Source organism: Heterodontus francisci, chromosome 42 (assembly GCF_036365525.1).
Source record: "Heterodontus francisci isolate sHetFra1 chromosome 42, sHetFra1.hap1, whole genome shotgun sequence".
Taxonomy (NCBI): Eukaryota; Metazoa; Chordata; class Chondrichthyes; order Heterodontiformes; family Heterodontidae; genus Heterodontus; species Heterodontus francisci.
The window spans coordinates 27,591,550-27,619,410 of NC_090412.1; the positions used below are offsets into that span (position 1 = coordinate 27,591,550).

Sequence of the window (27,861 nt, forward strand, 5' to 3'; positions counted from 1 at the left end):
GCTCTGCCCTAATGTCAGTTGGCCATGTTCTTGCTGAACACCCTTGACTTTAATAACATTAAGAGCGAGGAATTCAGTGCATCAGTAAACAAAGTCTGTCCGAGGCACATTGGAAGATATTGGATCAAAGGAACGGGAGGAGTCCATTCAGCCTCCTAAGTCTGCTCTGCCGTTGCTCTAGATCCACAGATATCCTTTCCTAACAAAAGCTTATTGATCTCAGTCTTTTTGTTCCAATTGAGCATCCACAGCCTTTTAGGAGAGAGTTCCAGATTTCTGCTACATTTTGTGTGAAAAGGTGTTTCCTGATTTCACTCCTGAATGGCCACAATCCAAACTTAAGATTGTGTCCCGTCATTCTTGATTCCTCCACTGTCTGTACCCCATGAATTCCACTACATTTCAAACACTTCAATTAGATCACCCCTCAATCATCTACACTCCAGGGCACTGAATACAGCAAAGGCTACGGGCCCTGACAACATTCCGGCAATAGTACTGAAGACCTGTGCTCCAGAACTTGTCGTGCCCCTAGCCAAGCTGTTCTAGCACAGCTACAACACTGGCATCTACCCTGCAATGTGGAAAATTGCCCAGGTATGTCCTGTACACAAAAAGCAGGACAAGTCCAACCCAGCCAATTACCGCCCCATCAGTAAAGTGATGGAAGGTCTCATCGACAGTGCCATCAAGAGGCACTTGCTTAGCAATAACCTGCTCAGTGATGCTCAGTTTGGGTTCCACCAGGGCCACTCAGCTCCTGACCTCATTAAAACCTTGGTTCAAACATGGACAAAAGAGCTGAACTCAAGAGGTGAGGTGAGAGTGACTGCCCTTGACATCAAGGCAGCATTTGAAAACTGGAGTAAATGGGAATCGGGGGAAAACTCTTCGCTGGATGGAAGATGGTTGTGCTTGTTGGAGGTCAATCATCTCAGCTCCAGGACATCACTGCAGGAGTTCCTCAGGGTAGTGTCCTAGGCTCAACCATCTTCAGTTGCTTCATCAATGACCTTCCTTCAATCATAAGGTCAGAAGTGGGGATGTTCGCTGATGATTGCACAATGTTCAGCACCATTCGCAACTCCTCAGATATGAAGCAGTCCGTGTAGAAATGCAGCAAGACCGGGACAATATCCAGGCCTGGGCTGATAAGTGGCAAGTAACATTCACGCCACACACGTGCCAGGCAATGACCATCTCCAACAAGAGAGAATCTAACCATCTCCCCATGACATTCAATGGCATTACCATTGCTGAATCCCCCACTATCAACATTCTGGGGGTTACCATTGACCAGAAACTGAACTGGAGTAGCCATATAAATACCGTGGCTACAAGAGCAGGTCAGAGGCTGGGAATCCTGAGGTGAGTAACTCATTTCCTGACTCCCCAAAGCCTGTCCACCATCAACAGGGCACAAGTCAGGAGTGTGATGGAATAGTCTCCGCTTGCCTGGATAGGTGCAGCTCCAACAACACTCAAGAAGCTCAATGCCATCCAGGACAAAGCAGCCCTCTTGATTGGCACCCCATCCACAAACATTCACTCCCTCTACCACCACCGACGCACAGTGGCAGCAGTGTGTACCATCTAGAAGATGCACTGCAGCAACGCACCAAGGCTCCTTAGACAGCACCTTCCAAACCCACGACCTCTACCAAGAGGAAAGGACAAGGGCAGCAAATGCATGGGAATAGCACCACCTGCAAGTTCCCCTCCAAGTCACACACCATCCTGACTTGGAACTATATTGCCATTCCTTCACTGTTGCTGGGTCAAAATTCTGGAACTCCCTAACAGCACTGTGGGTGTACCTACCCCAGATGGACTGCAATGGTTCAAGAAGGCAGCTCACCACCACCTTCTTAAGGGCAATTAGGGATGGGCAATAAATGCTGGCCTAGCCAGAGACACCCACATCCCATGAATGAATATAAAAAGTTTACAAACCAATTTTATGCAACCTGCCCTCATAGCAAAGCCTGAGAGAGAGAGAGAGAGAGAGAGAAGTCCAAGGCAAGTGGAGATTTGAAGGAAGAGTGATAAATAAAGAATGGGAAGGCAGCTGAACACAAAGAGAGAAGCACCCATTCTGCAGTGAGAATAGTGTGTGAAAGTCATGTAGGGAGAGATACAAAGATAGAAAGAGGTACACAGGAAGAATTAGAGAGTGAAAAAGAGACAAAGGCCAGAATGTTACGCCTCCCAAATGAGTGGACTGGTGGGGGAGGCGGGGCGGGGTGCAGGGTGCCATTCCTGACCCCCTCTCGCCCCTGTTGCAAATTTACGCACAGCGGCGGTGGCGGGTAATTGCCCTCCCAGTCTCAGGCCAATCAAGGCCCTTAAGTGGCCAATTCACTGGTACTTAAGGGCCTCCGCCCGCCGCTGTGGGTATTTTACCCTTGGCTGGTAGGCAGCTAAGGCCTCGAAAAGTCCACCTGCTGATACCAAGTGGCTTTCTTGGGGGCTAGTGGGGGGCCCTGTGCCCCAAGGAGGCCACCCCTGAAGCCCCAGCCATCTCCAACACACAACACTACCCACCCGTCCCCCCAACTGACCCCCACTTGCCTCGTTGGGGCCCTACCGATTGTCCCCAGCGAGGCTCTAAAAACTTACCTTTTTTCCGGGGCCATCCTTCATTTTCTCCGATGGCTGGGTGCACTCTCAACACTGGACACTGCTCCCAGTGTCACTGCTAGGACTAAGAGCTGTCGGCCCACCGATTGGCCGGCAGCACAATTAGGCGGGACTTCCTGCCTCAAGAAGGTGGACGTCCCGCCCAAGACCAATTCAAGGCCCAGGGAGCAAGAAATCCCGGCCTGGCTCCCCAGGCCTGGCGGAGGCGGGCTCGCCACCAACTTTTCGGCTGGTGAACGGGGCCTCCTGCCCAATGAAAAATTCCAGCCAAAAAAACATTACAAGGTAACAAATTATGAGAGCAAATTAGGTGCTGCTGGGTAAAATTATCCCATCTATTTTCTATGATACATTGTGAGAGACCTGGTCTAATCACCCTGTCTCTCACTATGAACAACATCTTGGGACCTTCACTATTTATTAAATTTAGAGATACAGCACTGAAACAGGCCCTTTGGCCCACCAAGTCTGTGTCAACCAACAACCACCCATTTATACTAATCCTGCATTAATCCCATATTCTCTACCTCATCCCCACCTTCTCCTACCACCTACCTACACAAGGAGCAATTTATAATGGCCAATTTACCTATCAACCTGCAAGTTTTTGGTGGTGGGAGGAAACTAGAGCACCCGGTAGAAACCCACGCGGTCACAGGGAGAACTTACAAACTCTGCACAGGCAGTACCCAGAATTGAACCCAGGTCGCTGGAGCTGTGAGGCTGCGGTGCTAACCACTGCGCCACTGTGCCACCACTATTGTTGCCACAACATGCTGAATGTTCTAAATATTCTTCTTTTAATTTCAGGTACCACAGAAGATTTTTGTTATTCTAAAGGTCAAACTGGACACCAAAGTAAAAAGTGAAATTGACTTTGCTTTCGGCATAAAGGTTGCTGTCCGGGTACCTGCAGTGTTTGTCAATGAGTACACATTGTCTGCACACACACCAGGTAGGTCTCAACTCTGAGAACTAAAGCTAGAAATTGCCCTTGAGAGTTCGGAGTTTAGACTCACATTCAGTTTTATTTCTTGTTTTCAAGCCAATTCTTTCTCCAGTTCCTCCTTTACCTCTAATGTACGATTCCTGATGAAAAACTTGTCAAAAACTTTCTCAAAATTCAAGTATATCGCCAATAACTGCATCAGTAGTCTCTTTGAAAATAAATCGTTAAATTACTTAAGTATAGCTTCCTTTTCTTGAACTCATGCTGTCTTTCAATTAGCAAGTGAAACATAGGCATATAATAAATGGAATAAAACTGGCAGAAGGAGATTTACAGAGATGACTGGTAATCACAGTAGAGTCACCAGGTTTAATATCTAGATGGTGTGACTCTAAAGGGGAGAGTTTCCATTTTGGGCCAGGAACATTTGTTGGGAAATTGCACACTCTCAGTCAATGTTGTTTCGGTTCATTTCACTGGACAGAGGTCACAGTCTGGGGGATGTGCAGTTTTCTGCTATGCACTGCACTTACCCTATTTCCATACCATTTCATGCTTTATACACCAATTAACTGACACCTTCCTAGGTGGCAGGGCTTTCACCTATCTAGTGCTTTCTCATGGTTCAGTGGATAGATAATTGTAGTGCTTATGATACTAGACTAGCAACTCAGCAAATATGGGCTCACAATCCCATCATGGCAACTTGTGAAATTGTTGTCCCCATGCATCTGCTGTCCTTGTCCTTCTAGGCGGTAGAGGTTGTGGGTTTGGAAGGTGCTGTCGAAGGAGGCTTGGTGAGTTGCTGCAGTGCATCTTGTGGATGGTACACGCTGCTGCGTTGGAGGTGGAGGGAGTGAAGGTTGAAGGTGGTGGATGGGGTACCGATCAAGCGGGCTGCTTTGTCCCGAATGGTGTTGAGCTTCTTGAGTGTTGTTGGAGCTGCACCCATCCAGGCAAGTGGAGAGTATTCAGATTGTTATAAAAACACAACAGTTCTTCATGAATGTTCTTCAGAGAAGGGAACCTACAACCCCTTACCTAGTCTAGCCTACATGTGACTCCAGTTCTACCCAATGTAAGTGACTCAATGCCCTCGAGGGCAATGAGGGATGGGCAATAACTGTAGCCTGCTTGCTTTCCCCTGAACCTTCTCCAATACTAATATGTCCAGTGTTGTGTGTTAATTGGGATTGAACACAATACTCCAAATGTGATTGAAACAGGGATTCTAGAGCCCCGAAAGCTGCTGGAGAAACCAGGATGTAATATAAGGGTTTGAAAGGGTTCATGTCTGGGACAGTGTGAATAACACCTCCCACAGTGATGATGTAAGAGATCACTTGAGAGAGGGACTTGAAGGAGAAGAAGCAGCATGGCATCAGAGGAGCATCTAGCTGCCACATTCAGGGCACTGAGGGTGGATATTCTCTGCTGGCTTCTGAACCCCGCTCTCCGGCTCAAATGCAGGTCAGCAACCTGCCCTATGTGGGAAACAGTCACTCTTTGTCATCTTCCCAGGAGCGGCCAATTCATGGCCAATGGGCAGGCTTGCCATCGGATTAAGCTTGGTGGGCGGGGAGACGGGCAGGATTTCAAAGCTGGAGAGCCAATCAGGGGTCTTCCAGCTTGAAAGCAGCAGCAGTATGAGGGACAGGCTGCTTCAAAATGGAAGCTCTCCAACTTTTTAAACTTGAAATAACAGATGGCTTTTGCAGCCAGGTCACCACTGTTGTTGGGTGGGGGTAGGGGAAGCCTAAGGTCACCTCCTGGCAGCTAAACTGGCCCCCATCTCCTGCAGGAACTGGAAATTCCCAGTCGACCTCCTTCAAGCAGCCTTAAGTTGCTGCTAATTAGTTTTTGCCGCTCCCCTAACCCCCATTCCGCCTCCGGGAAACTGGCCCAAGGGCAGTACGGAGCTGGGAAACCAGCACGCAAGCACCCGCCAACCTCCATTCCTGGCCCCAGCGGGAGCTCAAAATTTAGCCCCCTTTCCTATCCATTTGCTTCCAGTCAATTCACGAGTGCTCAGAGATTCATCGGTGAGTAGAGCCAGTGTCCTGGAAATTCCCTCACCAGTCTCCTTCAATATCCTGGGATATATACCACCTAGGCTGGGAAATTTGTTTGCCTTACATCCCTTTGACTTCCCTTTGGTGAATAATCTCAATGCTCTCTGACATTCTAATGTTATTCACTCTGATACATATTTCGAACAGCACATTCAGTTCATTATTACCTATCACTAGTTTGAGTGCCACTTTATCATTATTGTTCTATTCATTCACTTTGAGAGCTGCTTATTTGGTTTAATTGGGGATCTGGTTGGCAATTTAAGACCTTAATTCCGCCAGTCAATAACCTTTGCCTTGTGCCCTCTTATGATTGGAGATATGGTGTCTCTGAGGTAACGCTTTCAAGTGCCTGTCAAAGGATTGATAATCGCATCATAGGCAGCCAAGAAAAATGGATTCATCAAACGTACCAATGAGGGATGAGTAACAGGCAGGAAATCGTGCAAACGAGCTTCTCTTTTTTTTCACTAGTCAGCAAGTATCACAAAACTATTTGGTTTCCCACTGATTAGCCGTGCAACTTTTGACCTTCTGTCCCTTTTCAAGCTGAGACTTACATTAACAAAGTAAAATGGAACTGAAACATCAGCCAACTCTGATCCACAGTACTCAGTGAGAACTCATCAGCTCAGTCCTCACCAGCACTGTCAGCCTCCAACGTTCCTGAGGTATCATTTTCATCTGCCATTGTAACCACTGTCATCATGGTCCAGCTCCCACATCACTTAAAAAGGCGACCCATATGCCTTTGTTGTCTGAAAGTGCCAGCCTGTCGCCAACCTACCCTTCCTCTCTAAAGCCCTTCGACACATCATTGCTCCTCAACTCTGTGCCCACCACTTACTATTGGATTTTCTCCAGCTCGTCTTTGCTCAGTCAGCAGCAAAACAGACATTATATTTGGCTCTCATCAGAATGTTTTGGGTGGGGGTAGATCTGTGTTCCCAATGCTCACTGTGAGTGGAGCTCCCAAAGGGAGTGCAGGAGCACACAATTGCCTCCTTCATGCCAGTTCCAGCTCCTCAGAACTTCCTTCTTCTGCTTCCCCTGTACTTCTCTAACTTCCCTCCGACTTCCTGCTCAGTTCCCACCACTCCCCGTGTAAAATAACCTGGATGTTTTGTTATATTAAACATAAGAGCATAAAAGCATTATAAATGGGAGCAGGAGTGGACCATACAACCCGTCGAGCCTGCTCCGTCATTCAATACGATCATGGATGATCTTCAGCTTGGACGCCACTTTCCCACTCTCTCCCCATATCCCTTGATTCCCTGAGAGATCAAAACTCTGTCTATGTCAGCCTTAAATGTATTCAACAATGGAGAATCCACAACCCTCTGGGGTAGAGAATTCCAAAGATTCACAACCTTTTAAGTGAAGAAATTTCTCCTCATTTCAGTCTTAAATGATCGACCCCTTATTCTGAGAATGTGCCCTCGTGTTCTAGATTCCCCAGTCAGGGGAAACAACCTCTCAGTATCTACCCTGTCAAGTCCCTTCAGAATCTTATATGTTTCAATGAGGTCACCTCTCATTTTTCTAAACTCCAGAGAATTTAGCCACAATTTACTCAGCGTCTCATCACAGGGACCAATCGAGTTAAACTTCACTGTACTGCCTTCAATATGTTTCCTTAAATATGGAAACCAAAACTGCACACAGTTTTCCAGGTGTGATCTCACCAAAGCCCTGTACAGTTGTAGCAAAACTTTTTTATTCTTGTACTCCAAACCCCTTGCAATAAAGGTCAACATGCCATTTGCCTTCCTAATTGCTTGCTGTACCTGCATACTAACTTTGTGTGTTCCTTGTAAAGGGCGGCACAGTGGCGCAGTGGTTAGCACCGCAGCCTCACAGCTCCAGTGACCTGGGTTCAATTCTGGGTACTGCCTGTGTGGAGTTTGCAAGTTCTCCCTGTGTCTGCGTGGGTTTCCTCCGGGTGTTCTGGTTTCCTCCCACATGCCAAAGACTTGCAGGTTGATAGGTTAATTGGCCTAGTATAGGTAGGTGGTAGGGAAATATAGGGACAAGTAGGGATATGGGATTAGTGTAGGATTAGTATAAATGGGTGGTTGATGGTCGGCACAGACTTGGTGGGCCGAAGGGCCTGTTTCAGTGCTGTATCACTAAACCCTCTTAACATTTAAAAGTTTCATGTCTTTTAAAAAATATTCTGCTTCTTTATTCTTATTACCAAAGTGAACAACCTCACACTTCCCCACATTATACTCCATCTGCCACCTTGTTGCACACTCACTTAACCTGTCTATATCTCTTTGTGTCTTCCTTACAGCTTGCATTTCTACCTAGCTTTGTATCATCAGCAAACTTAGATACATTACTCTCAGTGTCTTCGTCTCAGTCATTAGTATAGATTGACGCCCCAGCACTGATTCTTGAAGCACTCCACTAGTTACAGCCTGCCAGCTTGAAAATGCCTTCTTTATTCTTACTCTTTGCTTCCTGTCAATTAACCAATCCTCTATCCATGTTAATATATTACCCCCAACTCCATGAGCTATGGAGCTTGCATATAGCCTTTTGTGTAGCACCTTATCGAATGCCTTTTGGAAATGCAAGTATACTACATCTACTGGATCCCCTTTATCTATCTTTCTGGTTACATCCTCAAAAAATTCGAATAAATTTGTCAGACATGATTTCCCTTTCGTTAACCATGTTGACTTTGTTCTGATCGTACTATGATTTTCAAAGTGCATTGTTAAGACTTCAAGAATAGATTCCAGCACTTTCTCGACGATTGATGCCAGGCTAACTGGCCTGTAGTTCCCTGTTGTCTCTCCCTCCTTTCTTGAATAGTGGTGTTGCTAACTTCCAATCCGCTGGGACTGTTCTAGAATCTAATGAATTTTGAAAAATCATAACCAATGCATCCATTATCTCTGTAGCTACCTCTTTTAGAATTCTAGGATGTAGACTATCAGGTCCTAGAGATTTGTCGGATTTCAGTCCATTAAGTTTCTCCAGTACTTTTTCTCTGCTGATAACAGATAAGATCCTAAGGGGTCTTGGCAGGGTGGATGCGGAAAGGATGTTTCCCCTTGTGGGACAATCTAGAACTAGGGGTCACTGTTTAAAAATAAGGGGTCGTCCATTTAAGACAGAGATGAGGAGAAATGTTTTCTCTCAGAGGGTCGTGAGTCTTTGGAACTCTCTTCCTCAAAAGGCAGTGAAAGCAGAGTCTTTGAATATTTTTAAGACAGCGGTAAATAGATTCTTGATAAGCAAGGGGATGGAAGGTTATCGGGGGTAGGTGGAAATGTGGAGTAATCAGTTCAGCCATGAATTTATTGAATGGCGGAGCAGGCTTGAAGGGCCGAGTGGCCTACTCCTGCTCCTAATTTGTATGTTCATATGTTTGTATATTAGTACCTTAATTTGCTCACTCTTATTAGCCTCTATTTCTGTTATGTAACTTGTGTTTTCAACTGTGAAGACAGATACAAAATATTTGTTGCTATTAATGATTGTCAAGTACATTGGGAGGAATTATGATCTCATCCAACATTTTAATCACAAAGACTCGAATCTCAAACTGATTAGCAAAATGGGCTGTCAAAGTGAGGAACTTTCTTAATAGGAATAATAGGGATAGTGTGACTGTATCTTTCATTGTGAAATATGTAACACTTTGCCTTTTGTTGGACAGACATGCCTTCTGGTTTGGTTACACTCACCATATACTCAGGAGATTTGAAAGTAAGTTCAGCAACTTTAATTTACTACACTGACATGGAAGAAATTGAAAACCTCCTGAAGAATACCATCAATCCTGTGGAGTTCATGTGTCAGGCAAGTAGTTTAACATTTATGTAGCGCCTGTAAACTGGCTGCACCAGGTTCAAGAATCAAGTTTATCCCAGCAAGACCTTGGAGAGTGTGCAGTGGATATTTACTGCAGGATGCGGGATTATGTGGAGAGACTCGAGAAGCTGGGGTTGGTTTCTGTAGAGCAGAGGAAGTCAAGGAGAGATTTAATAGAAGTTCTCAGAAACTGTTACCAGTGAAAGAAGGATCAGTTAACCAAGGGCACAGAAGTAAGATAATTGGCTAAAGAACCAGAGGCGAGATTGAGGAATTTAGTTTTTTTTTACATCGTGAGTTGTTATATTATAGAATGTACTGCCTGAAAAATAGTGGAAGCCGATTCAAGAGTAACTCTAAAAAGGTAATTGGATAAATAATTGAAGGGGAAAAATTTGCAGGGCGATGGGGAATGGGCAGGAGAAAGGGACTAACTGGGTAGCTCTTTCAAAGACCCTGCTTCTGTAATGCATATCATTCTGTAAACTAAATGAGAATCACCTCGTCATAAAAGATTAGATTGGCAATGTCATCGCAGCATTAGATGAAAAGAAAAAGCTGAATGGAATGTGGCTTGTTTCCGCAGAGGGTGTGATTGGACAGAGGGTGCGATTGGATGGGTGGGGGGGGGGAGGGGGGTGCAGTTGGACAGAGGGCACAGATGGATGGGGGATGGGGGGGCTGTGCAGATGGACGGAGCGGAGGTTGGGTTGGATGGAGGATGGGGTCAGACGGGTGTTGTGGTCAGTTGGAGGGCATGGTTGGACGGAGGGCGCGGTTGGACGGAGGGTGCGGTTGGACAGAGGGCGCGGTTGGCTCTACCTGCGAATGTTGCAGTTAATTCAGCCCATGGATGACTACGGTTGGTTAAATCCATAGTTTGGTGTCTACCAGCCAATATCAATAATTAAACAAAATAGTGGCTAGACGTCTGTAGTTTGATTCATCCACATTGGCTAGCTGATATTTAACAAACCTGTTCAGCTTGGTTTTGGCTCCAGTCCAGACCAGACTTTTAGGATGAAAAACTCCAGGTCTGCTGGATGTGAGGCTCCTAAATGTGAAATAATTTGTTCAGCTTCCAGCCAGTATCCAGTTAAAAGCCCAGCATTGCGCCTAATTTGCCACAATTGACAATCACATCAATGAAGTTAGGGCAACTGGTGTGTGACATAGAAAAAAATAAGACAATGATTCAGTAGGGGCGGTCTGAGGCACACTGTTGTGTCAGTGTCGAGGGAGCTTTCCATCTAACCCATGTTGTGCTGGACTTGGGAGTGCTCATCACTGGCACTCGATGCTGTTATGTATTGTTGTAGTAATGTAGTTAGGGTGTTGTTGATAAAGTCTTGGGCCGGAATTTTACGCCACCCCAGTGAGGGGGCTGGGGGGTGGCGTAAAATTGAGCGGGAGGCTCTGGGAAGCCTTCCCGACCCGCTCCCACCTCCGCCCCACTTTATGTTGGCCAGGTGTGGGAACGAGAAACGGGCCGCCCATCCCAGGCCAATCAAGCCCCTTAAGTGGCCACTTAATGGCCACTTAAGGACCTTCGCCTGCCTCCACGGGGATGTTAACTGTGGCAAGCGGGCATCCGGGAGACATGAAAGGCCGCCCAGTGAAAGCTGGTGGCCTCTCAGCGCCCCGGCGGCGAGCCCTGACAAATGGGCACAGGATGCCTGATTGCGGGCCGCCCCCACTTCCCCAACCACCCACAGGACCCGAGATGCCCCCACCCTTCCCCCATATGACCACCCTTGTCTTGCCAGGGCACGACCAATCACCCCGGCGAGGCAACCCTAACTTACCTGTCATCCTGGCTCCATGTCCTCGGCTGGGCTGCAGTCCCAGAAGTGGCCACTGCTCCCGGTAGCGCTGCTGGGACTAAGAGCTGCTGGCCCAATGATTGGCCGGCAGCTCAATGAGCCGGGACTTCCTCCCTCAAGTGGGTGGAAGTCCAGCCTCAGAACAATTAAAGCCTGGGGACCCATAAAATGCGGGACGGATTCCTGGGCCGGGTGGAAGCGGGTTTGCCACCGTCTTTTACGTTGGTGGCCAGCTCCCGTCCACCCGACGTAAAATCCAGCCCTTGGAGTCTGGATAAGGTCAACTAATAACTTATTATTCATACACCTCTATTTACACTTTCCACAAACCTCTCTAGCTGGCATCCTTTGTGCTGCTACTCTCTTCTTCCAAAGCCCATTAACATGTGACTATTACATCATCAGTACAGTGGGAGGGGTTGCTCTCACACTCTCCAGCATTAACCTTTTCAGGTCTTTAAACTACACTACATCTCCCCCCTAGTCTTTATCCATACATTTTCTTGAATAATACATTTTTGACTTTACCGACTACTCTTTCTCCCCCAGTAAGTCTCTGACTTCACAGATTTAGTCAATTCAGAGGTTTCACGACTCTCACTGATCTTGTTCTAGTCTGACTGGGATGATAAGTAATCTTTCTTCTCCGTCTTGATCGCTGACTTGGTTGATTTTTACTAAGGATTTTAGTATCCTGTTTGTTCTGGCTTTCTTTATCATCATCTGGTTCTTCCAAATAAGTGATCGTTGCTTCTGGCGAATAGGGATAATGTGTCTCCTATTTCTACATGTGTTCCCTTCTGTTGTGTGTACCACATACAATCTCTGGTAGTTTTCATCTCTGTGGATTACAGCACCTTCCCTCTCTAGGTCTTGTATCCATATGCTTTGGCCTTCATGACAGGGGGATGGGATACAGAGTGGAGTTACAGTATGGGGTGATGCACAGTCAAATATAGAAGAGAAACTGAGTCAGTCTGGAAGGCAGAGCAAATATAGACCTGTGAAGGCACAAGTGAAAAATGCAAGGCTGGATTGCATCTATTTTAATGTAAGGAGTCTTACTAGTAAGGCAGATGAATTGAAGGCATTGATTAACACATGGGAATATGATATTATTGCTATCACAGAGACATGGTTGAGGGAGGGGCAGGACTGGCAGCTCAATATTCCAGGGTATTAGGGTCTTCAGGCGTGACAGGGGAGGGGGTAAAAGAGGAGGTGGCATTGCACTGTTGATCAAGGAGCCAATTACTGCAGTAAGGAGGGATGATATCTTAGAAGGTTCCTCAAATGAGGCCATATGGGTAGAACTTAAAAACAAAAGGGGCAATCACTTGGCTGGGAGTGTACTACAGGTCTCCAAACAGTCAGGGAGAGCTTTTTGAGCCAGTACGTAGAAAATCCTACAAGAGAAGGGGCAGTACTGGACCTAATCCTAGGGAATGAAGCCGGATAAGTGGTAGAAGTGTCAGTGGGGGAGCATTTCAGGGATAGTGACTATAACTCTGTAAGATTTAAGGTCATTATGGAAAAGGACAAAGATGGACCGGAAATAAAGGTACTGAATTGGGGGAAGGCCGATTTCAATATGATAAACAGGATCTGGCCAAAGGGGGCAACTACTTGTAGGAAAGTCTACATCAGACCAGTGGGAGCCAAAATGTACCCATTAAGGTGAAGGGTCGGACCAACAAGTCCAGGGAACCCTGGATGTCAAGGGATTTAGAGGATTGGATCAGGGAAAAAAAGGAGGCTTATGGCAAATTCAGAGCGCTGAGAACAGCGGAAGTACTAGAGGGGTATAGAAAGTGTAGGGGGGTGCTTAAAAAGTAATTAGGAGAGCAAAGAGGGGACACGAAAAAACACGAAAAAATGGGCAAGATAAAGGAAAATCCTAAGGCGTTTTATAAGTATATTAAGGGCAAGAGGATAACCAGCAAAAGAGTAGGGCCCATTAGGGACCAAAGTGGCAATCTGTGTGTGGAGCTGGAGGACATAGGTGAGGTTTTAAATGATTACTTTTCATCTGTGTTCACTATGGAGAAGGACAATGTAGGTGTAGAGATCAGGGAGGGGGATTGTGATATACTTGAACATATTAGCATTGAAAAGGAGGAAGTATTAGCTGTTTTAGCGGGCTTAAATGTGGATAAGTCCCCAGGCCCAGATGAGATGTATCCCAGGCTGTTATATGAGGCAAGGGAGGAGATAACAGGGGCTCTGACACAAATTTTCAAATCCCATCTGGCCACAGGAGAGGTACCAGAGGATTGGAGGACAGTGAATGTGGCACCATTATTCAAGAAGGGTAGCCAGGATAAACCAGGTAATTACAGGCCTGTGAGTCTAACATCGGTGGTTTGGAAACTATTGGAAAAAACTTCTGAGGGACAGGATTAATCTCCACTTGGAGAGGCAGGGATTAATCAGGGATAGTCAGCATGACTTTGTCAGCGGGAGATCGTGTCTAACTAACTTGATTGAATTTTTTGAAGCAGTGACTAGATGTATAGATGAGGGTAAAGCAGCTGATGTAGTCTACATGGGCTTCAGTAAGGCTTTTGATAAGGTCCCGCATGGGAGATTGGTTAAGAAAGTAAGAACCCATGGGATCCAGGGCAATTTTTGTAAATTGGATTCAAAATTGGCTTATTGACAGGAGGCAGAGGGTAATGGTTGAGGGTTGTTTTTGCGAGTGGAAGCCTGTGACCAGTGGTGTACCGCAGGGATTGGTACTGGCACCCTTGCTGTTTGTAGTGTACATTAACGATTTAGACGTAAATACAGGATGTATGATCAGTAAGTTCGCAGATGACACGAAAATTGGTGGTATCATAAATAGTGAGGAGGAAAGCCTTAGATTACAGGACGATATAGATGGGCTGGTAAGATGGGCGGAGCTGTGCAAATGGAATTTAATCCAGAGAAGTGTGAGGTGATGCATTTTGGGAGGACTAACAAGGCAAGGGAATATACAATGGATGGTCGGACCCTCGGAAGTACAGAGGGTCAGAGGGACCTTGGTGTACTTGTCCATGGGTCACTGAAGACAGCAGCACAGGTAGATAATGTGGTTAGGAAGGCATATGGGATACTTGCCTTTATTAGCCGAGGCATAGAATATAAGAGCAGGGAGGTTATGATAGAGCTGTATAAAACGCTAGTTAGGCCACAGCTGGAGTACTGTGTACAGTTCTGGTCACCACACTATAGGAAGGATGTGATTGCACTGGAGAGGGTGCAGAGGAGATTCACCAGGATGTTGCCTGGGCTGGAGCATTTCTGCTATGAAGAGAGACTGGATAGGCTAGGGTTGATTGCCTTAGAGCAGAGAAGGCTGAGGGGGGACATGATTGAGGTATACAAAATTATGAGGGGCATTGATAGGTTAGATAGGAAGAGACTTTTTCCCTTAGTGGAGGGGTCAATAACCAGGTGGCATAGATTTAAGATAAGGGGCAGGAAGTTTAGAAGGGATTTGAGGAAAAACTTTTTCACCCAGAGGGTGGTTGGAATCTGGAACACACTGTCTGAAGAGGTGGAAGAGGCAGGAACCCTCACAACATTTAAGAAGTATTTAGATGAGTACTTGAAATGCCATAGCATACAAGGCTATGGGCCAAGTGCTGGAAAACTGGATTAGAATAGTTAGGTGCTTGATGGCCGAAACAGACATGATGGGCCGAAGGGGCTGTTTCTGTGCTGTATGACTGTATGACTTCATTCAGTTTCGGTAAGTCTCTGGCACAAACTCTTATGTTGTAATTTCGAGCTTGTTACGTTCTGTAAGCGTTTTCCTGGTCTCTTACTCTCTCTTAGTCCCAGACATCCAATCCTGGAAGCAATTTTTTGGGCAACATAGGAAGTTGGGCTCTTACCTTACTGCCCATTAATACCTCTGCAGGCGGTACACATCAACGGAGTAGATCGATAAATTAGAAGTGAGGTTCATTCTTCTTCAATCAGGATATTATGGTTCTGACATCTCTTTACACTTCACTGCTTGACTGTGGATAATATGGTGAACTTGTGGAGATGTTACAAACTGTGCGAAATATTCATTTGCAAACTGTGGTCCATTGTCTGCCAGTACTTCATCAGATACCATGTGTCGCAAAGATGTCTTGTAGAACTCATAACTGCTTCTGTTGTTGTTGAATACAACCTTCTCACTTCTATCCATTTTGACAAATAATTAATGATGATTATGTAGAACTTTCCGTTGGACATGAATAAATCCATATCTAGATGTTTCCATGGTCTGGTCATAAATTGAGTAGTTATCGCGGTTCATGCTGTTCTGGTCTTTGTGTTGCACAGATCTGGCCGTTCTGGATCAAATTTCCAATGTCTTTGGATATTCCTGGCCACCACACTGATGATTCTGCCCTTGCTGTGTACTTCGTTGTTCCCATATAGAGTTGATGTAGACATTCCAAGATATCCAATCTAAGTGAACTGGGAATGTCTAGTCGGTCATTATAAACTAGCAAATCATCAATGATTGTGAAGTATTAAGGTAGATAAGTCCCCAGGGCCTGATGGGATATACCCCAGAATACTGAGGGAGGCAAGGGAAGACATTGCTGGGGCCTTGACAGAAATCTTTGCATCCTCATTGGCTACAGGTGAGGTCCCAGAGGACTGGAGAATAGTCAATGTTGTTCCTTTGTTTAAGAAGGGTCGCAAGGATAATCCAGGAAATTATAGGCCTTACGTCAGTGGTAGGGAAATTATTAGAGAAGATTCTTCGGGACAGGATTTACTCCCATTTGGAAACAAATGGACTTATTAGCGAGAGGCAGCATGGTTTTGTGAAGGGGAGGTCGTGAGTCACTAATTTGATTGAGTTTTTTGAGGAAGTGACAAAGATGATTGATGAAGATAGGGCAGTGGATGTTATCTATATGGACTTCAGTAAAGCCTTTGACAAGGTCCCGCATGGCAGACTGGTGCAAAAGGTGAAGTCACATGGGATCAGAGGGGAGCTGGCAAGATGGATACAGAACTGGCTCGGTCATAGAAGACAGAGGGTAGCAGTGGAAGGGTGCTTTTCTGAATGAAGGGATGTGACTAGTGGTGTTCCGCAGGGATCAGTGCTGGGACCTTTGCTGTTTGTAGTATATATAAATGATTTGGAGGAAAATGTAGCTGGTTTGATTAGTAAGTTTGCGGACGACACAAAGGTTGGTGGAGTTGCGGACAGTGATGAGGATTGTCAGAGGATACAGCAGGATATAGATCGGTTGGAGACTTGGGCGGAGAAATGGCAGATGGAGTTTAATTCGGACAAATGTGAGGTAATGCATTTTGGAAGGTCTAATGCAGGTGGGAAGTATACAGTAAATGGCAGAACCCTTAGGAGTATTGACAGGCAGAGAGATCTGGGCGTACAGGTCCACAGGTCACTGAAAGTGGCAATGCAGGTGGATAAGGTAGTCAAGAAGGCATACAGCATGCTTGCCTTCATCGGTCGGGGCATAGAGTATAAAAATTGGCAAGTCATGCTGCAGCTGTACAGAACCTTAGTTAGGTCATACTTAGAATATTGCGTACAATTCTGGTCGCTACACTACCAGAAGGACGTGGAGGCTTTGGAGAGGGTACAGAAGAGGTTTACCAGGATGTTGCCTGGTCTGGAGGGCATTAGCTATGAGGAGAGGTTGGATAAACTCGGATTGTTTTCACTGGAACGACGGAGGTGGAGGGGCGACATGATACAGGTTTACAAAGTTGTAAGCGGCATGGACAGAGTGGATAGTCAGAAGCTTTTTCCCAGGGTGGAAGAGTCAGTTACTAGGGGACATAGGTTTAAGGTGAGAGAGGCAAAGTTTAGAGGGGATGTGCGAGGCAAGTTCTTTACACAGAGGGTGGTGAGTGCCTGGAACTTGTTGCCAGGGGAGGTGGTGGAAGCAGGTACCATAGAGACGTTTAAGAGGCATCTTGACAAATACATGAATAGGATGGGAATAGAGGGATACGAACCCTGGAAGTGCAGAAGGTGTTAGTTTAGGCAGGCATCAAGATCGGCGCAGGCTTGGAGGGCCGAATGGCCTGTTCCTGTGCTGTACTGTTCTTTGTTCTTTGTTCTATTGTCTATATTCATAGGAGGTTTTTATTGTCTTCCCACTAATATGTTCTTGTGGTCACCCTTGTGTGCAATACTGCCTTATACAAATACATTCTGCTTTGTTTTTTTCGGCGTAACAAATTTCTTGCAGTTTCTGTATGCTTGCCAGCCAGTTTTGTGCAGTATACTGTGGATATGACTCTACCTCGTCCACAGAATTGACATCTTGTTGTGTCGGATAGTTGACCATTGCTCTTGATGGCGCATCAGCGGACGTTTGCATCTTTCCCTGGATATGTATGGTGTCTTATAGTTCATCAATCTAAATGAAATCTTTGGATTCTTGGAAGGATTTTTGCCATCTCCTTCTCATCCAACAAAGATACCAAAGGTTTATCGTCCGTCACAATGGCAACTCTCAATCCAAGAATATAATCAGAAAATTTCTCACACACGCATGTGACGCAAATGCTTCTTTTTCATAACTGCACACCTTGTCTGTCTCGGACAAAGCCCTAGATGCGTAGTATATTAACCTCTGAGAACCCACAGGTTGCTCCTGGAAAAGGACTGCCTCTAACCCTGTGGAGAGGGTGTCTGCAGATATCGCTGTTGGTAATGCAGGGTTATAGTTAGCTGAGATGTCCAGTGATATGAGTATTTCTTTAATCTACAGGAATGTTTGTTCTTGATGTGAACTCCTACACCACGCTGGATCTTTTTTTGTTAAGTTGTGTTAGTGGTTCTGTTACCTGTGCTAAATGAGGTAGAAATCTGGCTAACTGATTCACCATTCCTAGGAATCTTTGGAGCTGTTGAATGGAAGTAGGAGTAGGGAATTCTGTCATGGCTCATGTCTTCTGTGGGTCTGCCATTATACCTTTACTGTTTACTATATGTCCCAAGAAATGGATTGATGTCTTGGAGAATTTGCACTTCTCGTTCAGTGTTAGTCCTACTTCTTGAAGCCGTGATTCTTGAAAACAGCTCGAACTCTTTGGTCATGTTCCTGTACTGACTGCCCATGTATCAGAATGTCATCCATGTGACAAATAACTCCCTTGAGCCCTTCTAAGATGTTAGACATAGACCTTTGGAAGATCTCTGGTGCACAAGTTATCCTAAATGGTAGCCGATTGAAACAAAACTTTTCGAATGTGGTTATAAATGTGGTTAGTAATCTTGAAGTCTCGCCTAAGGGAACCTGCAAAAACCCACTATTGTCGCGAGTTTGGTAAACATGATACTCTGAGACAATTTTGCCAAACTGTCATCCACTGTGCAGATTGGATGAATTTCCCGTGCCACGGCATTATCAAACTGCGTTAAATCCACATAGATACGAAGAATCCCATTTTGTTTTGGGACTGGAACCATAGCTGAATACTGCTTTGTTGGTGTTATAACAGGAGAAATGACCCCATCCTGGTCATCTCTTCCACCTGGTCTTGAACTTGGTTCATCGACGGGTGAGGTATCTTTCCGGGTATAAAGGTACACACTGGTCTGGCATCTTCTTTAAGTGTGATTCTATACTCTGTCTTCAGTCTTCCGAGACCTGAGAAAGGTTTTGGATAGTTTGCTTGAAAGTGACTGTTTACCTGTGGCTGTTTGACTTCATCAATCTTCTTGATCAGATGCAGGTGTAAGCATGCTTTTCTGCCCAGGAGGGAAAATTCTTGGTTTTGCAAGATTTAAAGGGTTTCCATAATTTCTCTCCCTCTATATTGGAGAGTTGTTTGAAGCTTTCCCTTCACTTTCAGTTGGGTCCCGCCCTGGACTCTGCAACTGTGTGTCTACTGATTGTAGGCAATGTCTCATCAACCATAGCTCTTGGTCTGACTGAACTGGGACACTAGCACTGGTGTCCAATTTGAATTTACATAAATGTCCTTGATTTAGGTCATTAATTTCTCCTAGGAAATCTCCAGTTACTTTTCTGCTAGAAGTTGATACACTGCTCTTTGTGTGAAGGTCTTTTGCTTTGAGACTTTGAGTGAAGAGGTCTTGCTCTGGCACATTTTCCCATAATGGCCAGTCTTTTTACAGTTGAAACAGTCCGTTTTACTGGTAGGACACCGCTCCCATCTATGGGTCTTCCTGGCTCCACAGTGTTGGCATGGTCTTCCGGTGTCATGCACCTTCTCACCTGAGTGTGTGTCTTCTCTATAGATTGACTCCGTCTTTGGCTTTAAGAACTGTACAGTCATTGGATTTTTTCTAATCCAAGGTTTCTCTTCAGCCCACAGAATGGCTCTGTTTTGTCTTCGACCTTCCGCCTGTCGTACGATCTGAATTGCCTTCTCGAGTGTAAGAGATCTGATAAAGACTCATCAGCTACTCCCACAACTATTCGGTCTCTTATCAGTTCCGCCTTCAATTCTCCAGAGTCACATCCCTCAGCCAATCTGTACAAATCATTTATAAAAGAATCTACCGATTCACCTATCTTCTGGACTCACTTGTCAGATTTTGTTCTTTCCAGAATTTTGTTGTTGCATTATTGAAATATTTGTCAAAGGCTTGTAGCACATCCTCAAATTGATCAGAAGCCTCATTTATCCCTCGCCTCACAATCACAACATCCGCAATTGCACCATACAGTATAAAAGGGTATTTACTTGTTCGACTGCTGATTTAGTCTGCAGCTTGGAAGCTATCCTAAATTGTCGGAATAATTTTCTCCATAAGGACCAATTTTGTACCTGATTGGACCCTTCCTGATCGTGGAAGCTTTCAGGCATTCTGAAATCCAAATCCATTCTGTTTTCCTAGGCTTTTTTAGGCTTTTTTAGGGTGTTCCCCTCTTTTTTTAAATTGTTTGACTTTAATGGAGATGTGCACGCTCTTTCTGGGGGTTTCCTGCGTTTTTCTGAGGGTTCTCCTGCTTTCTTTCTGAGGTCTGGTTGATTAATGGCTGCCGACTCAGCCCAACTCCCAAGTCGTCTTTTCTTGAGGGATTGACCTCTCTCCCCGTTTTTCTAGCCCAATGTGCCATTATCCAACAATATCCCCTTTTAAAATTCTCTCACCCGATACTGGAGCATCGACTGGCACTGTGACTTGGAACCCGATCGCTGGACCTGAATGTTTTGTTGCAGACCACCACGCTTCTGTGGTGCAGTCTGAATGCCTGCATGCTTGACTCACCGACTGTCCGTGTCTTCTTCGACTACAGAGCAACTCTGGAGCTCTTTGCGGTCTCTGGACGAGATCTGCTGTTTTCTTTGCACTACTTCACGAGGGAAAGTGTTCTCAGTACTTTCTGGTCATTTTAACCGGTGCTGCCATGTTGTGTGTTGTTGTTGTAGTTGTAGCATAGCTAGGGTGTTGTTGATAAAGTCTCGGAGTCTGGATACGGTCAACTAATAACATTTATTCTTTACACATCTCTATTTACTCTCTCCACAAGCCTCTCTAGCTAGCCTCCTATGTGCTGCTACTTTCTTCTTCTAAAGCCCATTGCCATGTGACTATTACATCATCATCCTCATCCTAGAACCATAGAACAATTACGGCACAGAAGGAGGCCATTCAGCCCGTCGTATCAGTGTTGGCCGGAAAAAAAACTAGCTGTCCAGTCTAATCCCCCCTTCCAGCACCTGATCCATAGCCTTGCCGGTTACAGTACTTCAGGTGCATGTCCAGGTACCTTTTAAAAGAATTGAGGGTTTCGGCCTCCACCACCATCCCAGGCAGTGAATTCCAGACACCCACCACCCTCTGGATGAAAAAGTTTTTCCTCATGTCCCCTCTAATCCTTCTACCAATCACCTTAAATCTGTGCCCCCTGGTAAGTGACCTCTCTGCTACAGTGGGAGGGGTTGCTCCCACTGTCTCCAGCATTAATCCTTTCAGGTCCTTATACAGATGCCCAGAATGAAACGTGTTCCATTGCTTTGCTCTCTTAACCTTGCATACAAAATTCATTAAAAAATCTGAAACAATATACTTGTGGTTGGGTGCCTGCGGCTGACTCTGGTTGATGAAACTATGTGTAGGTGTCTGTGGTTACAGGAGCTTGCTGTCAAAACTAGAACAAAGGAAGATAAATACAAGCTACACTGGAGTTGTCTAAAAGCGGAAGTATCAGCCAAGGAAGCAGCGGGAGGAAGTGTATATACTGAGCTATTATTGAGAGAAACCATTGACTTGGGAGGTTAAGGCTTAGAACGATGATACATTTGGAGGGCTGCTGATGTTAGGGTCTTTAGTGTAGGAATGACACCTGGATGTCTAGATTATACAGGTGTGAAAGTAGTGTTTTTTGTTGGGAAGAAAGCATTTTAAGACAGTTCGGGCTTTGCTTTTAATGTGCTAGAATTGTTTTGCAATCAGCCAGGGTTTCTTTTCCTCATAGTTCTCCGGCTGGACATTTGGCCAAGGGCAGGATGAGCCAGACAAATGTCCTCCAGAGCAGGGCTGATTGGAGTCTGATGTACCTGATACTATTCTTGACTATGCAAAGCTGTGCACTATCCAGTTCGATCCTGGTTAGGTATTCCCATTCCAGAGATTTGAGCACAGTATTAGACTGGCAGTCCAGTGCAATACTGAGGGAGTGCTGCACTGTTGGAGGAGCCATCTTTCAGATGAGACATTAAATTGTGGCCACGTCTGCCCTCTTTGGTGGATGTAAAAGATCCCATTGCACTATTTTGAGGAAGAGCAGGGGAGTTATCCCTGGTGTCCTGGCTAATATTTATCCCTCAACCAACATCACGAATGACAGATTACAAAAGCAAAATGCTGTGGATGCTGGAAATGTGAAATAAGAACAGAAAATGCTGGAAACACTCAGCAGCTCAGGCAGCATCTGTGGAGAGAGGAACAGAGGTAACATTTCAGGTCTGTGACCTTTCATCAGAACTGTCCGAATGAAAGATCATTGACCTGAAACATTAACTCTGTTTCTCTGTTCAAAACAATAATCAGGGTATAAAATCAACAAATAAGGCTATAAAACAATTAAAGTCACTTGGAGAGGTTTAGGTTAATTAAGGATAGCCAGCTCTGATTTGTAAAAAGCAGATCATGCTTGACTGATCGAATTGAATTTTGTGATGAAGTAACAGAGAAGGTTGATGAAGAGAATGCAGTGGATGTTGTCTGTATGGATTTTAAGAAAGCATTTGATAAAGTACCACATAAAAGGCTGGTTAACAAAATTGAGACCTGGGATCGGCAACATTTCCGTACACAGACACCAGAGTCCATGGTAAAAATTTAGAGGTTCATGGTCATTTTAAATGTCTTGCTCCAAGCCTTTAAACCTAGCTGCTAGTTATTTTAAAACACAAATTTAAAGACTTGGAGCAAGACATTTAAAATTACCAGGAGTGAAAGTAATTACAAAGGATCGGGATCATCAGGGCATCGGGCTAGGTTCTACGCATTGTATTCGGCCCGCTAATCCTCCAATCAAAAGCATGAACAGTTTGCCTGTGTGCGGACCTCCGTTGAATCGGAGCGTGCGGAAGGCGGGACTCGCTGGGAAGACTGGTGCCGTCAATCAGGTGCTCCCAATCCAACCCGTGGAATCAGCAATGTGATTGACTCTTAATTGCCCTCTGAAATGGCCTAGCAAGCCACTCAGTTGTCAAGGGCAATTTGGGATGGACAACAAATCTGACCAAGCCAGTGACGCCCACATCCCATGAAAGAATTACAAAAAAGTCACAGTTGGATTTTCCCTCCAGTGGTTGGTGGGACCTCTGCCCATCCTCTAGCCTGGCTGCAGGCATGATCCATGTTCCTGGTTTGGCGTTATTGGTCTCACGGTGTGGGGTTGCTTTGAGAATCCCAACGCCATGAGGTAGTCTATCAAAGCTGAGGTGACAGATCAGGTGGTGCTGCAGAGAGACACGCAGGACTTTGAAGGGGCAGAGGAGCCCCTAATAAGGGAGCTACAGGTATGTCGGCACATTGGAACAGACTGGAGAGAGAGAATAGGGCTCCCCCCTTCATTCCCGCCATTACTGTGGGCTGATTGACATCTGCCACCAGGCAGTCCTGGTGAGTGATGGTAACAGGGGTGGACAGGAAGGAAATAGTTTGGGAGGCCCCAGGCCCACCCCACCCCCTACTGGCATTGACCCACAGGGGGCAGGGAAGGGGCAGTTGGTGGCAGACCTGAGGGTAATGGAGGATGAAGATCGAGGTGGTACTGGATCTTACCTCCTCACCTTCCCACTGTTTCCAAGGCTACCCTACCCAATTTCAGTGGAATATGTGAGGACAATCCAACCCACTGGATAATGATCAAGAGTTGGAATGTCAGGGGCTTTTGCAAGCTCTGGGTGCGGAAGTCAGTTCCATTACTGACATCAACTAACTTGGCACAGACTAAAAGGTCAATTTTTACTTGAGGCCGGCCAACTGGCAAAGAGGCCTCCATGTTTTTAAGGCCCAAACCTCATTTGAATTTGGTGGGAAAGGTTCGGGTGCCAGACAGGGGCCACTCTTTGCCCTCAGGAATGTGTCCAGCTGGGAATCTTACAGAGGCCCTGGGTGGATGCTCGGAGTGGGAAACTCTGAATGTTCGGCTGCTCTGCAGTCACCAGTGCTGAATCATGCAAATCCATGCGCACTTCCCCGGGTGCTCCCAATAATGTATCTATTTTCAAAATATATCTGTGTCACCCTTATTGGAAGGAGAAGGTGGCTCCTAATCAATCAAGGTTATTGATTTTAGCAATGGCTAATACAAGTCTGTTGCTAACTATGAAGCCAAGCAAAAATAGGGCAAGACATCAAACAGGGTCACTGTTGAACATTAAAATAAAAGCAAAATACTACAGATGCTGAAAATCTGAAATAAAAACAGAAAATGCTGGAAATACTCAGCAGGTCTGGCAGCATCTGCGGAGAGAGAAACAGAGTTAACGTTTCAGGTCAGTGAAAGGTGATTGACCTGAAACGTTAACTCTGCATCTCTCTTCACACATGCTGCCAGATCTGCAGAGTATATCCAGCACTTTCCGTTTTTATTCCGTTGTTGAACATACTGGCCGGAATTTAACCCCCACCCCCCCAAGCCCCTGGGGCGGGCTAGGAGGTGGGGGGGGGGGGGGGCATAAAATTGGGTGGGGAGGTGGGGGATGCCTCCTCCACTTCCCAAAACTGGCATAAGACCCTGCGCTGTCTATTTAAGGAACCTAACACCTGTCGCCCGAACCAGTATGGTGAATGACGCAATTCTGGTGTGGGTCAAATTGCGGCGTGAAATTCTGAGGTTTTATATGGATTTTTAGCCCAGAAAAACAGGTGTACTTGAGTTGAATTTTTCTTCCAACATATAGAATCTGCCATTCAGCCCTTCATGTCTGTGCTGGTATTTGTCTCCCCTGTCCCCTCCCTATTCGTTGTTCCTCTTTTTCAAGCACAAATCAAGGTTAGCTGCATCTGCACTGAAATTGTTCAAATTTCAAACTAAGTCAATTTAAAAATTTGTTTCAGTCTCAGGACTGCAGTCTGGGCTGCAGCGAATCGACCACAAAGCAATTCTTGTTACAAACGCATCTCTCAAATATAAATTCCTTTGTGTTTTCTGTTTGCAGGCATTCCATATTATACCATATAACAGAGAAACACTGGACAAACTACTGACAGAGTCACTGAGGAGGAACATGCCGGCTAATGGACTGCACATATTTGGAATTAATCAGTTAGAAGAGGATGATCTGTCTACAAGTGGGTACTTGATATTGTTTCCAGACTCTAGAGGAGATGTAGGGGTTTAATGTCAAGAGCATTCATGGTCCAGGTGGTCGGCTGGATTCTCTAAACAATCTTAAAGGACAATGGAGTGCACACTTCCCTTTAATTGCCCCCCTCCCTTTAAATTTCACATTCATGTGGTTTTCCCCTTCCACCATTGGTGGGGCCCCAGCACCCATTCAGTCTGTGCCTGAAGCCATGCTGATGAGGTGACCAAGAGAAATGGGGGCAGACTGTATACTTCCATCCGAGACTGGATAAAACCCAACTCGGGCTATTCAAATCTAAACCTTGCACAAAAACAGTGAAGATTGAGGTGTATCTTATCGAGGTGTTTAAAATGTTAAAAGGAGCTGATAGGGTAGATAGAGAGAAACTATTTTCTCCGGTGGGAGAATCAAGAACAAGGGGGCATAAAACTAAAATTCAAGCCAGGCCATTCAGGCGTGATGTCAGGAAGCATTTCTTCACACAAAGGGTGGTGGAAATCTCGAACTGTCTCCCCCAAAAAGCTGGGGGTCAATTGAAAATTTCAAAACTGAGATTGATAGATATTTGTTGGGTAAAGGATTCAGGTTATGAAACCAAGGTGGATATAGATGGAGTTGAAATGGAGGTCAGCCATGAACTAATTGAATGGTGGAGTAGGTTTGAGAAGCTGAATGTCCTCTTCCTGTTCCTATGCTCCAATGAGTTCTTTGACTATGAAGAACATCAAAATTGCCCTGGTCCTGCCCTTCCCCAACATTCCCGTACATAATGCCAACGGGCAACAATGGAAAGTTATCAAGAATGGGTGGGTTGGGTGGAGGGAAACTGATTTATCATTTACTCCGTCTGGCCCAAGACAGTTGAGGATAATACAATGCTGCAATGGAGCTAAGGGAAGCCAGCACAGACTGGGATTATCCATTGGGAAGTGGTATGTGGAGGGGGTGAGGAGGTAGGATAGTACGGAGAACAGAGGATTTAGGAATCCTTTCTTCATAGTGTAAATGAAAGACAGATTCCTAGTTCTGTCCTTGAAATGTTTCGAAGCCTCATGGGTACCAGTGCATTGATGAAGTGTTTAATATTCACACAGCTCAACGAGATGAGGAGCTCCCAACCCTGCTTCACTTTGCGGCCAGGTACGGTTTAAAGAACCTAACTGCCCTCTTACTACAGTGTCCGGGAGCATTGCAGGCTTACAGTGTGGCCAATAAACATGGCGATTACCCAAACAACATTGCAGAGAAGAACGGATACGGAGACCTCCGACAATTCATAGACGAATATGTGGTAAGGACTTACTTGTGATAAAAACATGGAGTTTGGCCATTCAGTACTCTACAGCCTGTTCCTCTTGTGCATCAAGGAGGTTCATCTTTTGTATAAGCAAAATTGGTGGGGGGAGGGGGGACGGCTTCACTCACTAGGTGGCGATCGAGGCTTCCTACCGAGAATGTACGCCCAAAAAATTCACCCTGATCCCTCCTAACAACACTTTGTTGTATTTTGAATCACCCTGGTGTTTTTGCATGGAAACACATCGAGCATTCCAGATCCTCACAACACTCCAAGTGAAAAAAACTCTCCTCATCTCCCCTCTAGCTCACAAATGAGTTTGAATCTATGACTTCTGGTTATTGACCCACTCGCCAGAGGGAATAACTTTTCTTTATCTACTCTATCAAACCCTCTCACCATCTTAAAAAACTCTATTAGAGTCACCTCTTAACCTTCCCTGTTCCAAGGAGACCAGTCCTAACTTTTCCAACCTCTCCTCATAACTGAAATCCCTCATCCCTGGTCACATCCCAGTAAACTCATCTGTATATTTTCTAAGGACTTTACATCTTTCCTGAAGTGAGGGGCCTAGAATTGATCACACTTATCAAAATCATCCCATTTATAGTATATTAGTCCTCCCAAAGTGCTTCTCAACATTGAACTCCATACTCTGCCCATTTCACCATCATGTCCATATCACTCTGAAATCTATAACTTTGCACTGTCTACTACTTTGCCAAGTTTTGTATCATCTACAAACTTTATAATGCTGCTCCCTACACCTGAGCCCAAGTTCATATAAATTGAAAAGATTAATGGACCCAAAACTGACTCTTGGGAACAAACTACCTCCTAGTCTGAAAAGCATCCATCCACCACCACTCTTTTGCTTCCTGTCACTGAGCCAATTCTGTAACCATATCTCCACTTTCCCCTTAATTCCATGGGCTCCCATTTTAATGACCCTCTTGGGTTGCACTTTGTCAAATGCCTTCTGAAAGTCCATAGATACAACATCTACTGCATTACCTTGATCAACCTTCTCCGTTAATGCAAAGAATTCAAGTTAGTCAGATACAATTTGTCTTTAACAAATTCATGCTGGCTCTCCTTGATTGACCCAGGCCTTTGCAAATGGAAGTTTATTTTGTCCCTGACAATGATTTTCAATAACTTCCCCATCACTGGTGTTAGGTTGACTGGCCTGTACTTTTCCCAGTTTACCCCTCTCTCCTTTCCTGCAGAGTGATATGAAATTAGCAACCCTCTGACTCTACTCCTGAATCTAAAGAGGATTGAAAGATTGCAATCAATGCCTCTGCGAATTTCCCTGTGGGCCGAGAATTGTCAGGGTAAAACATCGGTAAAGAATGACTGACAGGGAGCTGCTTTTTTAGAAAGAACCATTCTTGGGAATGTGGGCATTGCTGCCATTTATTGTCCTCTCCCAGTTGCCCTGAGAAAGTGGTAACTGTGGCTTGT

At 45.3% G+C, this 27,861-nt stretch overlaps 1 protein-coding gene across 2 annotated transcripts in view; it reads left to right on the forward strand.

Annotated features, from left to right (window-relative positions):
• The window catches only part of pik3ap1 (phosphoinositide-3-kinase adaptor protein 1), a 140,670-nt gene that overhangs the window by 65,797 nt on the left and 47,012 nt on the right, over positions 1-27,861 (forward strand). For both annotated transcript variants that reach the window (XM_068020248.1, XM_068020249.1), the window contains exons 4-7: positions 3,451-3,595; positions 9,338-9,480; positions 24,948-25,080; positions 26,192-26,388. In XM_068020248.1, coding sequence (XP_067876349.1) covers positions 3,451-3,595; positions 9,338-9,480; positions 24,948-25,080; positions 26,192-26,388 — 618 coding nt within the window. The remainder of the gene's footprint in view (positions 1-3,450; positions 3,596-9,337; positions 9,481-24,947; positions 25,081-26,191; positions 26,389-27,861) is intronic.